Below are 14,713 nucleotides of genomic sequence, written 5' to 3' on the forward strand. Positions count from 1 at the left end.
TTCACTCTCTAAGGTTCCTCAGGGGTGGCTGACAGTTACTGTTGGACTGCTGATTTGCCTTGTAAGCACAAGCATTCATCTGTTTTATAAAGAGCTGTAACATCTCTTCCACACCAAAGGGAGATTCAGGATGGCTTCTTAGGACTGGTAGACCAAGCAAGATTGATGATCATCTACACAGCCTCTAGCAAGCTACAGGAACCATAAAACAGTAACAGAAGAGCTGAATGACAAAGTCGTCACAAGAATCAATAGCTATAAACTGGCCAGGAGTAAATTCAGGCTGGAGATGAGGAAAAGGTGGTACAATCAATCCATTTGGCACAAGTTCCTATCGGGAGGGGAGCAAAGTGAGGAAGGAGATGAGGCATGAGCTGGGGACCCCTCCAGAATTTAATAAAAGACAGACCACCCATTGCTTGAAGAGAAAAACCAGTAATTGCCTCTTAAAAGCACTATTTTAACTAGACCATCAGTATTCCATCTAGTCACCAGTTATAATATTAAGCTGCATAATAAGGCATTTCAGAGCAAATGTTGCCATGTAGCTAACTTTAGAATCCCACACTCAATGTGACAGGAAAAAGCAGCATTACTTTCTTGTCACAAGATCAGGAAACTTGAAATTTAGCAGCCACCAAGAACAACAGCCACACACTCCTTTGGTGAAGCCTATTTTGACAATATATTGCGTGTGGCATATATTATGGCTGTGAAGTCAAAAAATCCCTAAGAACTACCTTGATGTTTTCCTATCTGCCTCCAGAAAAACACAGAAACATAAATCCTTTTTGTAGATACTGCCCCTTGAACAGCCTTACCCCCTGCAAAAAGGAGGAAGAGCACTTGCAAGTTACCGTGAGTTCAGCAAAAGGATAATAATAAGAAGGTGATATATGAAAAGCATGACACACAAATAGAGCGAATAAGAGAAACTTGTAAAGAGAGATTAAAATAATGGAGAGAGAATAAAGCTTTCATTTTGTGGCTAGATATAGACAGCCAATTATGTTCAGGAGGTGAAATAGTTTTCACTCCAACTACTTGCTCTTTTCAGTCTAGACTCTCACTCGACAGATTTCAACTACTGTCAAAACCCAGTCTTCCTCTCATTAATAATTGCCTGTGAGTAATGAGTAGTCCAGTAAAGCCTATGGAGTCAGATTTCCACAAAGTCAACTCGTGCAGTAGAAGGCTGAAGTGTGGGAAGTAGCAGTGATGCACTGTGATCAGCAGGAGCTATGTCTCCAGTAATGAAACGGGGCTATGAACTCCCTTTGCGTGCACACAGTTTACTTATGCACTGCTCATTATTGCCAGAAGAAACTGGTTGATGGAACACGTTTGTTAATTCTTCATATATTCTTCATAAGCTATAAATATTTGTTAACCTTTGAACCAGGACTTGTTACCAGCCTGTCACAGTAGTTTTTCAAGTCTAACAAAAATCATTTTTTTAAAAGCATACAAGCCTTTCTTGCTTATGTCACGTCTGCAGCAACTTTAAAAAAAATTGTCTTTCCTTTCAGATCCCAAATCATATGTAGAATTCAAGCCTTGGAGCACTAGCCCTCTATAAATACTACAAATAGAGTCTACATCCATCGCTTATGTCCACAAGACACATTAAGAACAATTGCTTTAAGAGCAGCTTCTTTTGTGGACATCCAGGACATTCTGAAATGCTCAGCACATGTAGGAATACATATCCTTATTATTGTTCTGTAGATTTGTAGAGATCTTAGAAATACTTTTGCATTACAATCCAGAAATCACTTAGCCAGTGCTTATTTGCATCATATTACTATGTCTTTTGCCAGAAGTCATAGTGGCTGCACACAGGTATTTGGAAAGAGTTTAAAACGGCTCTAATGTAACCACATGATAACCACATCCTTTGAGTCTAGTGCAGAATCTGTGGAAGGCAATGAAAACCAGCAAACTGTTTTGTTCAGTTATCATGACATCAAGGTCTTTCTTCTTTTCAAATCAGTATTGAAATGCCATAGCTTGTCCTCTTTCTGAGACCCCAGAATGGTCTCACCATAATTTCTCCAGGCACTTGAAACTTGATGCAGACATCTCTTGCGCTCCTGAGTAGGAGCACATGGTTGGCTGTTCTGAACCGTTACTTGGAGGCACTTGGAAATACACATCTCTCCCCTCTGGGCTGGTGAGCAGGACTTCTGTGGATGTAAGGCAAGAAAATCGGTAAAAATAGCCTGGCCTCCCATCTTTATGACGCAGAACCATTTTTTTTGACTGTGTGACCAGGAAATGAATAAGATAACTGTTTAGGAAGAGTAGGGTGAAATGTGCACTGGTGTCATTTACAAGGCGGCTTCCAACTCGATGTTCCACAAGACTGAGAAATCATGTCTGTTTTGAAAGGAAAATGAGATCATTCTATCTTGTGACATTGGAAATTTAATCATAGCACATGCCTGTGCTTTGTATTTCTAGGAACGGATGTCAGAGGGAAATAAGTTTTGCACGGATTGTTCAGGACTGAAATTCAGAACTCGTTGTTCAGAGTTTAGCAGTGTCATGGACCTCTCTTGGGAGTTTGTAATACCTGACACTTTTGCCTGCCTACCTGGCTGTCTCACCGTACTGTGCCGCTGTCTGAACTACTCATTACTCATTCCTGAGTCTCCACAGTTTACAACATGGCACTTAAGTTAAGCTATCACTGGAGTCTGACATTTTGAAGAAAAGATGGGTCGTGGTTGCCAGGATGAGCACAGGGTGAAGGTAAAGGTTACCACAGCAAGAGACAAGGAGAGAAATAGAGAAAGCAAAAAGGAGCAGGAAAAGGATGGCTGAGACAGGGTGAACCATTATACCCTCACTGCAGTACCACTCTTCTGAAAAAGCCCCCAAGTTCAGTTGCCATTTTGATCATAGAGGGGAAAAAGAGGGAGGCTGGAAAGGGGGGACAGCCAGGGGGAGTCAGGGAATTGAATGGAGAGCACAGAGGGTAGTAGCTATAACCAAGGGATTTTTAAATATATGCAGCAAGATGGTAAGCCCAAATGGATCGCCCAGAACAGCTGGCTGGTGAGAATCCAAATTTGCAAATGTCATGTGACAGCAGCTTGTTGTTACTCTTCCTCTCCCCGAGTCCAAGTTTATAGACAGTATGTTATGCTGTTTATAATGTAAGCAAATGTTGAGAGGACCAAGTTCCTCTGCTGGGGCTGGCTGCTCAGTGAAACATCAGGCCAGCGTTTGCATTGACACCACCTCAGCTGTCCAAAGCCCAGGCAGGCTCTTGCACTGCATCTGGCAGCTCCTCGTTTTCTAGCACTCTGCTTGTTACCTCGCTCACTCACCCTTGAGTGCACTAGAAGTACTCTCTTAGCACAGGACTGCAATCCTTGGCTTAAACGTGGCTGTATGCCAGCATTAAAACTGCAGGGTGCTAAATGGACATCATAACTCCAAGAGAAAATACAGAGGTTAAGAAACTAGCTACTCCTTGAGGGAATCTGGATAGAAAGGTGGAGCCTGTGGAGTAGTGCCAACAGCATGCAGAGCGCCCACATGAACGCTGAGCTCACATTAACACACTGTGCAGTGGAGTGGACTTTCAAACAGGGTCAGACACTTCCATTAATTATTACACACAAATACATACACCTACTGTGCTATACCAACATTTCAACACAGAGTTCAGCGCCAATGCAAACCTCCCCTCTACACATACATAACTTTTATCTTAGCGCAACTTTGTTTTCTTGCAACTGTGCTGGGAAAACTATTTTTGCATATTCTACTTCTAGAATATTAGATTATAATTTGACTGTGATTATCACTTTTGCTGTAATACAAATCTTTCAGATGTGCATACTTCCATCTCCTGGACAGAATATATATTGCACTTATCTGGCAATACTGATGTGTCTTATGGCTGGCTACGGACTTCTTATTATGCTTTGATGACCTTGAGGGACATAATGGTTTATTGTTCCACTCAGAACAAAAAATCCTCTATAGATTAGGCATCTTTGGGGCTTTTTAAGGGGCACAAGAAGATTAAATGATGGATATAGGGAAGAACATTCTCCCTGGGGAGAGGGAAAGAAGGTGGGCATTATGATTTGTGTGTGTTTGCCTGCTTTCTGGGGTCTGAGCAGTATGAAGGAGATTATATGTTCCCACTTCTTGTGGAGGAAGGAGGGGAGAAGTCATGGCCAAATGTCCCACAGGAGCTGCTGAATGAGAATACTTGTCTTGGGGTTGCAGAGGTTGCAGCCCACTGGGGTATTGCAACTGGAGTTGCGGTTCAGAGTTTCAGGCAATGTACGGCAGTAGTTGGAGGTGGCCATATGCACCTTGGAGGCTGTCAGTGTGAGTCACGGGCAGTGTTGCTCCTACTGGGTTTGTCCTTGGTAGCTCAGAGTGCAGGCAGAGGAGTGCCCCCATGCTACACTTCTGTCTCCATGACTGTTTTTCAGAGGGCTCTAGTTAGCTTCTGCCCTCTCTAGATCTCTGTATTGTACAGGGTATGTACCTGTGCCTCAGAGTTGACATTAGCAGCGAGAGAGACAGCTGGAGCCCGAGTGCTGCAGCCACAGCCCCCCCAGCCCCCGTGCAAGCTCGGGAAGGTTGTGCTGCCTGAGCTCGAGGCCCGTGGGGCAGTTCTGAGCTGGCAGAGTGGTTTTCGCTTTCCCTCTCAGTCCTCCCCTGCCCTCATCAGCCCCGGTGGGTCACTGTGTGGACAGTGCCTCCTCACTGCCTGGATTTAGCCTCCAGCCTGCCACTTGACGATACCAAGAAGATCAAAGAAGGATATACTGTAGAAAAGGTGACTGACAACATTGGTGACAAATGTGTTCGATTGCATTAGCCACAAACAATGGCTATCAATATTTGTTACTAATTTTTGTTACATTTTGTCACTACGTATTTTTTATGAAGATGTCAATATGTAGATCACCCAACGGTCAAATTGTCAAGTCTGAAACAGATAGGACAGACGAAGTCCCGTGTCAGACTGACAGCACCTGAGCAAGTAACATGTTTGACATGTGGTGGCCGCGCTGCACATGCACAGCCCAGCTGAATCACTTGTGCTGCCCACGCACACGTCACACGTCACCTCTCTGAGCGTCTGACAGGAACGGGAACGTGCAGTTGCACGTTTTAGATTTCAGAGTTACAGCTAAGCCCTGTAACCCCCACGGAAAGGCAGCAGAGATTTAAGTAAGGTTTGTTCCCCATCTTCCTCCAGGCTGCCAGGTATTGAGGAACGGTGCCCTTTGAAGCCAGACCACTTCAGCAGCAACAGGTGCATTTACTGCCCTAGGGAAGACGATGGGACTCAGCCCCACGTGGCCCCTAGCCGGCTGCTCCAGCTGGCTTTCCCCCCAGGAGGCCGCGCTCCCGGCCCGGGCCGGGCCGGGCCTGCTCTGGGGCACCGAGGGAAGGAGGCCCCGCGGCCGCCGTCTCCCTGGCAACGCGGGAGCGGGCGCTCGGCGGGCGAGGTGGCGGATCAGGCAGCGCCGCGGACAGCCTCCGCGCCCTCGCGGGCTGGGGTCCTAGCCTGCTATAAGAGCGTGAGGCGGAAGGCCCGCCTTCTCTTTTGCGTGCGGCTCGCGGTGGAGCGGGGGTGAGTAGCTGTGATGGCGCCGGGGCCTGCCTGGCTGGATCCCCGCGGCCGGCGGGGCATCGCGGCGGGAGCGGGCCGGGCGGGGACTCCAGGGCGGCCGGCGCCACTCACCGGGGCGGTCTGTGTCTGTATTTGCAGCAGGAACCCGGGCGGGAACAGCACCCACCGAGAGCGCCATGGCCGAGGAAGGGTGAGCGGGGCCGCGGCCGTTGGGGGCGGCGGGCGGAGGGGCCGCGTCTCGCCGGACTGCGCTGTTTCGCGCCGCTCCGTGTCGGGGCCTTGCAACTCCGGCCGCGGGTGGGCGGCCTGCGCAGGCCCCGCCGTGGAGCTGCCGCATGCTTCCTGCAGGCGGAGGCTGGGTTCTCGGCGTGGGGTCTGGCTAATGGGGTGGCTGGGTGCACGGCTTCCCCTTCTTTGTAAGGGAGCATGAAGGGAGCGCAGCTGGCTGGCTCGCCAGGAGCATTTAATCTTTCTTAGTTTCTTTCAGTTTCTTCTTTTCGGTTTCTCCTTTGGCTTAGTTCTTTAGCTTGCCTTTCTTCTGTATTTTTTTAATGATTGGATACTTGCAGGTGAACGGGAAGCTTTTGCTTGTAGTTGTAAGACGTTGACATGATCAGAGCAATAATATTTGTCTTCTCTTTAGCATTACTGCTGGAGGTGTAATGGATGTTAACACCGCCCTGCAAGAAGTGCTGAAGACCGCACTTATCCATGATGGCCTAGCTCGTGGTATTCGTGAAGCAGCCAAAGCCTTGGACAAGTAAGTGGTGTTCCCGTTTTGTCTATGGTGAATAGCTAAAGTGGGTGAGGTATGTTGTAATGAGGTATGTTGGAAACATACAGTGCTCACTTTGTCCAGGTGTTTAGTTGAAAGCTTTTGCAAGAACATGTTTTTCTGCCAAGGAGTTTTGTCATTTGCTATCTCTGTTTTGGGGTCTTTAATTGTGGTCTTAAAATACAGATGCTAACCTCAGTGACTCAAGAATAACAGCATCTACTGTATTAGGTTCTGTCTTTCTGTGACCCCAGTGCCATCGAGTTTTCATGTGGATTGGTTTTGTGAAGAAAATGCAATGGCGCTTGTGGTATGTAGCTATGGAAATCTGGTGTTCAAGAACCTTGTGTTTTAAGAAATTATAAACTCTTCTCAAAACTTGCCAAGAATTTTAATTGGGAGGGTCAATATGTATGTCAGACTTAACCTGGGGGAGTTGGCTTAGTTTTGATGAAGAAAAACTGAAAATCATAGTTTGCCTTTACTTTTTTGCTAGCTTCATTTTTTTGTCTTGCAGCTGTAAATAATTGCTTTGGTACAGTATCAAAACAATATTAAACTTGTCATATATGTGCCAGCCATGGTAATTAGTTATGGCTTCTTGGTAGGGTGAAGTATTGTATTATATGTGTATATATACACATACATACACACCTGTGTGTGTCTATATATATGCACATACTTTTAAGAATAGACAGTGCTTAAGTGTAATGCTACAGGGTTTGGGTGATGACTTAACAATTTGTCGGATACCCCTTCACTCTTATGAGTGAGAACAGCAGTCTGACAAACCTGTATGCGAAAAGCTCTAAGACAGGGTACCAAATAATGGAAGAGAAATACAACTTAGGTGACTGACAACTAGTTTGTAAGAGTTCTTTTGAGTTCAGCTACAACTTCATATGCTGTGTGTTAAGAGGATGATGTGTGTACAAGGTTTGTATACATTTGTGTGTGATGGTTCTTGCTTGGAAACGTTTCTGAAACATTCTGGTGAAACTCATGATGAAGAAGGCCATAGAGAAAACTGATTTTGTTTGCAGTGGTCACATTATGTTAGGTTAAGCATAGAAGACCTATACAGCTCTCTCTGTTGTCAGGTATCCCTTTGGTATTCTTAACATTGTACCACTGTATACAAAGAGCCTAATTAGAACTGGGGCCCTATCATAACACTTCTTTGAACGTAACTAGAAAAGGTTGTTCTGAAGAGCTTATAACAACTTGACAGGGAAATTCAAGCTTTTAATAATTACAATTCTTAAGTTAAATTATTGTAATCTGAAGTAAACTAGAAGCAGCTTGTAACCTGGTTGCTTTCTAACAGTGATGCCAGTTCTTTATGGGACCTGGCGTTTATCCAGTCATTACACCTTTTTCCAATGGCTGAGAATTTATTCAGTGGGATTTTTAGAAGCTTCCAAAACTGGAATAGAATCTGATAATAAAGCTAATAATGTATGAGTAGTCTGTTATGTATATGAAGAACACAAAAGGTAATAGATAGTATCAAAAGTATATTTAGTATTTCAAAAGCATATGGTGTCTCAAAACCAAAAATTAAACTTGGGAAGTGGTTGTCTAGAAAGGCACATGCTGAATTTTGGTCTTCGTGGTGATTATGAAAGAAAGTTTAAGCAGCATCTGGAGTTACATTTTTCAGTTTTCGGTTTTTTTAGACGCCAAGCCCATCTTTGTGTTCTGGCTTCAAATTGTGATGAACCCACGTACGTAAAGTTAGTTGAAGCACTTTGTGCAGAACATCAGATCAACTTAATAAAGGTGAGTGTCGGAACTTCAGACACAAGTTTGGAACAGTTATTCTACTTGCAATATAAGCTGCTTGTTTCAGCATATATAGAGCTGAACCTTTGAAACGCTATGCTGTAATTCTGTATATGGCTTATCTAAGCAAAATTTCTCTTAGCAGTAGAGTTTGGTTTAGTTCTATGTGATTGTCATATAAGCAGTACAGAAACTGTGGATGTAAATGGCAAAGGATGTGTATCAGGTATTTTACAAAGTTGAAATGAATTTGTGTCCTGTATAACAAGAAATAGAATTAATGCTGCAAGTGGTCGTGGAGCATGGGAGAGGATACTTAACATGACTTTTTCTTCAAATTAAAATACTTACGAGCTGTACAATGATGATACTTTGGCTCCCTCTACTGATACTTGTGAGGAAAGAGCCATCCGTTACCCAATACTTCTGAGAGTACAGCGGCTTTTTTGCTGCACCCGGTTATGTTAGAAAGGACTAGTTCTAATGTGATGCGATGTTTTACACAGGTTGATGACAACAAGAAACTGGGTGAATGGGTAGGTCTCTGCAAGATTGACAGAGAAGGAAAACCTCGCAAAGTAGTGGGCTGCAGTTGTGTGGTTGTCAAAGTAAGATTATGCTAATTCTGGCTTTTTTCTTGACTTCTGAAAATAAGCAGTAAAGACAAGGATGCTTTAGATACGGGACTATTAAATAGAGCTCTAAGATTTTTTTAAAACAGTTGCTTTCCATTGTTTATAGTGGAAGTAAACTGCTTCCCTGTTCTATATTCCCTTTCATGTTTATTTAAAATGTCATATTAATTTTGAGTTAATGGTTGTGTCCTTAAAGTATCTATGCCCACTTGCCAGTAAGCATTAAAGGAAAGGCCTTTTAAGTAGAAGAGATGAAGTTTTGCTGAAGAAAAAAATGCCAGTGAAATGTGTCTGCTTAACTTGAAAACGTTCTGCAGAGCATATTTTAAAATAAAGCTGGTAAAATAAAGCCACAGTACGAGCCTTGAAGACTTTGTTGTCTTTGAGGTCCCAAGAGATGGCTACATCTTCACAATAAAGACTAATGGCTTCTGCATGTGTTTTCATACTTTTGTTACTGTGTCACATACTTTACTTGGCTTTCTTTAAGCGGAAATGAAGAATTTGTTTGAATCCATACCACTGGGTGTTACACTTCAACAAAATTGCATAGTCCTTTATTAGAATAGAATTAGATTCCTTGAGGTTACTTGTATGGAATTTTGGGAATATTTGGGAATGCCTTGAGAAAAAGTGTCAGAATCTCAGGTGTCCTGTTAAAAACAGGTTGTAAAATCTTGAATGGGTCTGTATGTTATTAATGAGTTATCTTGTGTTACAGGACTATGGCAAGGAATCTCAGGCCAAAGATGTCATCGAGGAGTACTTCAAGTGCAAGAAATGAATGGAAAATAAATTTTGAACTTGACTAGTGTGTGTCTGATTAATGGGTGGGTATTTGTGGAATAGTTCTTTGAGTTGCAAAGGATAACATCAGCAGAAGAAAGGACTTTGCAGGTCTTGGTGTAGTTTATTAGTATGTTAACCCTGTCAGCTTGCTAAAAAGATAATGGTAATCCCCGCCATTCCTATTCTAGGCTGGTTCTGTTTCCTGTTCCTACCCCAGAGGTTACCAACTTATGGAACTTCACACAGCTTCTCAGTTGCAAAAATGCTGACAGTTGATTACTACCTTTGCTTGGCAGTGCTTAGGCCCGTGCTTCTGCAGGGAGTCTGAGTAACTGGTTAGGGAAAGTCTGAAGTACTGCTTGCATCTATGATGAAAATTTGGCTCCCTCTGCTGAAGCAAATGAGGAGAACGGCCTTAACCGTTACCCAAATCTTCTGAGATGTTGCAGGAATTTTTTTAAATGCTATTTTAATTTATTCAGGGAACTTAGTTGATACAAGGTGTGTTTTGTTGGGTTTTTTCCCTCCTCACTCAGTTCTGAAGCAGATTATGGGTAGAATTAGCCGCTTTTATAAGAAGCATTGTCATGTACTTCTAGATCTGATTCTGTAGGAGTTCTTGGTAGTCAAGGTAGCCAAGTAGTTGAGATCTCGCTGCTCAAACAAGACAGTGCTGAACTCTGACTTGCCCAGTGTCTTGGATTCCTTAGTAGTTGGATGATGTACAGAACTTGTGTTTTTGTCAATTTTTTTTGCTTTTTTGACAATAAAGCGAGATTGGGACTGGAATTCAAGATTACTTTTCTCTCTCCTGCAAGTTGTTTTGTATGTCTTACATTTTCTGCGGAGCAGTTCTAAGTGGGAGTCATAAGGAATTGCTCCATTATATTGATCAGGAGGACATGAATGTGAGCATGTGGGGCTGGGTACCTGGAGGCTGAGGAGACAGGAATGCATGTATCTGTTTACTTCTCAGGCTCTCGAGTTTGAATTTTCATTATAGTTTGTAACCCCTTTTTTGACATCCACAGTCATTCAAGTAGTGTAGAGGCAGGCATCTCCAGATACTGGGCTCAGGTGTGCTTTCTTGCAGCTCTCATTAAGGCTCTTGAAGTGTCTTTTGGTTTTTGCCCTGTCACAGCTTTCTAGTAGCTAGATCTGGGTGATGGGGATTTTTGAGAGGTTCCTGTAGTACCCTTTTCAGGTGTATTTAATGATGGAGTCACCTGTTCCAAGTCTGGTTAAAAACAAGAAATGTATCTTTGTGCTGAACTTGCATATGTTCAGTCTTGTCTGTGAATTTCTCAGTAAAGGAGTTAAACAGTAGCTTTTAACATTTTAGTTAATGTCAAGCTAGTATTACAAATAGAGGGAAGCTCTTAACACGAATGTATGTACGTTACCATTTTCCATTTGGATGTTTTTGAATATAGTTGAAATTGCAGAAATTCACTCCTATAGATAGGAGCCTTAGTTGTGGATCTTACTTCATTAAATTGCTGGAGGTTTCTAAACACTGAGAATAGAAATAATTTTTAAGAATAATCCTTTTTAAATGGAGTTGAAAGACATGTAACTTGAAAAACTTTGTCAGTTGAGGTTGGCTAATAATGCTGAGTATCTGACTCTTCTATACAGAAGCACACCAAAGCATGCTTCGTCTTTTGTCCTGTCTTAAGCTGCGTTTTCCAAGAGTTTTGGATAAAATACACTTAGGCTATTTGTTCTTTGTATTTTTATAATGTTTGCAGCTACATTGTAGAGGAGGAATTGTCTGAAATGGTGGCAGTGTTGGCAGTCTTAATGGTTTGCTTCTCCTTGGCTGGCTGTTTTATCAGAGTTAAATTCACGAAGAGAGTTGGGATCCAAAACTGGAGCTCAGTACCTGGATTCGATGGCCTGTGTGTTGCTGAGGTTGAAAATTGTTTCTTAATTGAATATGGTTCTGTACCAGAACACTTTTTACCTGCTATGAGTAGTAAAGTCATCTTAATTCCTTAAATCTCTGGACGCAGGGTAACAAATGTGCAATCCAGTAAGCTCCTCCAGGGTAGTGGGTGCAGATTTTTAAAAAAGATGAAATCCATAGACTTACAGTCTCAAATTTGAGGAAGTCTTTGCTAAGCCTGTACAAGCAAACTGAGCTTTTCCAGATGTTTGGCTTTTTGGTTTTTTTAAACACAAAATGACCCAGGAGAATGGAGATGAGCAGTGTATCCCTAGATACACTTCACTGACTACAAAGGGAGTTTAGGCAAGTAAATCATGTATAGATACTTGCTTTCTGGATGTATATGATTATGTGAAGTTAACCTGCTTAAGATTTTAGGGCTGTTTGATAAAATTTTGGTTGCTTTAGCATGGCCAAATAATAGATCTTAGATTTTTTTTTTTAAACTGGATTTGCCCTTCTAAGTGGAATTTAATTTAGCTTGAGGTCAACTCAACATGGAAAACTTCTGCGGGTACCACTTACTGTCTCATAAATCTACTAATGGTACCCTATGAGGTGAAGCACCAATAGCAACACATACTAAAGTTTGAGAGGGGATTATTTTCTAATTTGCTATTGGAGGGAGAAAATAGGAAGGATATTGGTGGAAGAAGGAAGAAAGGTTTGTGTCCAGGTAAATCTAAGATGATCTTGAAGTGAAGGAAAAGGAACTATCACTGAAAAGGATGAGAAAACAAAGTTGATAATGTATTGCTTTAATAAAATTCTGAAGAAGTTGTCTGGCTGTTACTACTTGACCTCCATAGAGGATGTGGAAGGCTGTTCACCTTGTGTTCTGTATTTAATATCTGAAGTTGTTCCCCTTTGCACTCCCCTCAATATTTATGAAGAAAGCTGATTCAAAGTAATATGCTGCATTGCAGCATCATCACTGGGTTTCCTGTCCCAACTATAACACTGTGGAGAAATAGGATATGCTGGGTGAAATGAAAAATTGTTCTGTGAGCATTCACAAACTATAAGAAGGTTGCAGTAAGATTACATTCATTTGGTTAGGCTTAGAACAGTACAACAGCACCGGTTTCAGATTCGCACTAAAGGTAGGTAAGATGTCTGTTTTCACGGATTTGGAGTTGGTGTACCGCTTTTTACTTCTGACAGGAGTAGTGAAATTCCTTGTAACAAGTTGTTTTTTAGTTTTGATGGGGTTTTTTTTGAAGCCATTTGTGGGGAAGGTGCACACAATCTATAGTTTTATAAGACTTAAGAATTGTTAACACATTGCAAATTTGTTACTCGTCTTAATTGTAAATAGATCCTTGAGTTTTACATATTTTAAACTTGCAACGAATTTGAGAAGAGGCCAGCATACTCCAACTCTTCAACTTTACAGAATATTCACTTCATTTAACACTTTTTAACTTTATTTTCAATGTGAGAAAAATTGCATTATCTTCATTATCAAAAGGGTTTCTGTGTTTCATTTATACCATAGGATATTGGAATTGCGACTTTAGCAGTAGCCAGGTTATGCATTTCCTCTTAATCACTATCAAGTATGATCAGTTAACTCTTGGGAAAAGGGATTCAGGTAAGGAGAGCTGTAGTCCATGAGCGAGTTTGCTAGGCAGCCTTTCTTTTGCAACAATGGAATGATACCTCAATATAACTCCAGGGCTATGATTTTTTTTAAATAAGTCACTTGATCATTTTACATGGCAATGACTATTAATACTAGGGAATGACAGCTCTTTTCATGCCAAGGCTTTTTCATTGGAACAGAACCAACACTCCCTAAATATTTTTGCAAGAAGGAATTGGGTTGAGGTCTTAATTTTCTGATCAAAATGCTTAGGTATCAAATTATGTTTTTTCCTGTAATGTTGTTTCCTGGACGCGACCTTGGAACTTATGCAGGGTCAGCGTTGGAGAACTGATTAAGACTCAGTTTACTTTATACTTATTACAGTTTTTGTTAAACTTAAGACTATCCCTAGTGTTTGATTTATCTTCAAAAATTTCCTGAGAAGTAAATTCTATCCAAACTTTCTGGTTCACCTTCATCTTTTGTAAAAGTTAATTTTTTTTTTATTCAAATGGGCTGAGGAAGACAAGTGATTGCTAGTCCTTCTTCATACTGGAAGACTTGGCATATGCTTCTCTTGAGACCTCTGCTTGTAGACGAATGACATGGTTTCTTCACACTTTCTTGATAGATGGTATTTTTGTTTTGCTGTAGAAGATGTATTGATGCATCCTGCAGGATTTCAGATGATGTTTCAGATGAGTAGGCTTTAGATTACTTCTTAAATTACAGCCATCTGTCTTAAATTACAGTCATCACCCTAAAGGTACCTGTTACCTGTCCCCTGAAAGGATGTGGTTAGACAGTGTTAAACATGAGTCTGGGAATTAAGGACTTGGGAGTTAGAGTTCCAGGACTAACCCTGACTTTCCCTCTGCTGATCACACTGAATGTCCCTTGCAGGTTTTCCTTGTTGTGAAACAGGGATAATGCAGAATGGTTTGCTCAACGATGCATGTTTTGTGGCTTTTGGTTGGCAGAAGCAGCAGAATGAATTTCTTTTTCTGGACTAAAATACCAATTTTTAGTGGTTTTGCATGGATTGGTAGTCCTTTCCAAGCCTAAATTCCTACGTTTCCATGTAAAGTAGAAAGCTAACAAAGTGCTTTGAAGAAATGCTGGTAAGTCATTGTGAAGGTGCGAAGTACAGACTTCTAAGACTTCTAGACAGTATTGGAAGAACATCCTATGTGAGATTCAAAGTAAGTATCTTGAGAACAGTTAAGCTCATTTAGTTTTGGAACCACCTGTGTGTCGTCCTGGCCAGTACTGCTCTTCTGTGTCATGTGCATTTTGCCTTAGATAGTATACTAACGCTTGAGCATCTGGATGATGCCACCATGTTTTTGCACAACTACTTTGATGGAGTTGTGGCCCTGACTGTGGCTCCCATAGGGGGGCTGGTTACACCTGCCCTCCACGCTTTCCCATGGCAGTGCCTGTTCTACTGTTTCAATCCTTTGGAGTCTGGGATAATGGCAGTGCTACTCCATGCTTACTCCATGCTAATTCTGGTTAAGAAGGAAGTATGTGTGCTTGTAATGGAAGCCTGAGTGCCCACTTGAAGGTAATTTTT

At 42.0% G+C, this 14,713-nt stretch overlaps 1 protein-coding gene and 4 non-coding genes across 5 annotated transcripts; all 5 read left to right on the top strand.

The window, feature by feature from the left end:
* The first annotated feature begins 5,475 nt into the window (after positions 1-5,475).
* RPS12 (ribosomal protein S12) lies at positions 5,476-9,617 on the top strand. The gene is made up of 6 exons (XM_075145851.1): positions 5,476-5,614; positions 5,753-5,804; positions 6,258-6,374; positions 8,069-8,171; positions 8,681-8,782; positions 9,531-9,617. The coding sequence occupies exons 2-6, from the start codon at positions 5,791-5,793 to the stop codon at positions 9,591-9,593; spliced, it is 399 nt and encodes a 132-aa protein (XP_075001952.1). The 5' UTR covers positions 5,476-5,614; positions 5,753-5,790; the 3' UTR covers positions 9,594-9,617.
* On the top strand, positions 7,110-7,181 carry LOC142081503 (small nucleolar RNA SNORD101). The gene has a single exon (XR_012673366.1). It is a non-coding gene; the product is annotated as a small nucleolar RNA SNORD101 (small nucleolar RNA).
* LOC142081518 (small nucleolar RNA SNORD100) lies at positions 8,528-8,613 on the top strand. The gene has a single exon (XR_012673380.1). It is a non-coding gene; the product is annotated as a small nucleolar RNA SNORD100 (small nucleolar RNA).
* LOC142081516 (small nucleolar RNA SNORA33) lies at positions 9,084-9,218 on the top strand. Its single transcript, XR_012673378.1, has one exon. It is a non-coding gene; the product is annotated as a small nucleolar RNA SNORA33 (small nucleolar RNA).
* A 341-nt stretch (positions 9,618-9,958) lies between the features above and the next one.
* LOC142081519 (small nucleolar RNA SNORD100) lies at positions 9,959-10,043 on the top strand. Its single transcript, XR_012673381.1, has one exon. It is a non-coding gene; the product is annotated as a small nucleolar RNA SNORD100 (small nucleolar RNA).
* The last annotated feature ends 4,670 nt before the right edge of the window (positions 10,044-14,713 follow it).

This window comes from Calonectris borealis, chromosome 3 (assembly GCF_964195595.1).
Source record: "Calonectris borealis chromosome 3, bCalBor7.hap1.2, whole genome shotgun sequence".
Taxonomy (NCBI): Eukaryota; Metazoa; Chordata; class Aves; order Procellariiformes; family Procellariidae; genus Calonectris; species Calonectris borealis.

Excerpts from the sequence above, each read along its gene's own strand:
- RPS12 (XM_075145851.1), top strand. Across the intron at positions 8,172-8,680 it reads ATCAGATCAACTTAATAAAG|GTTGATGACAACAAGAAACT; the intron begins GTGAGTGTCGGA and ends TGTTTTACACAG. Across the intron at positions 8,783-9,530 it reads GCAGTTGTGTGGTTGTCAAA|GACTATGGCAAGGAATCTCA; the intron begins GTAAGATTATGC and ends CTTGTGTTACAG.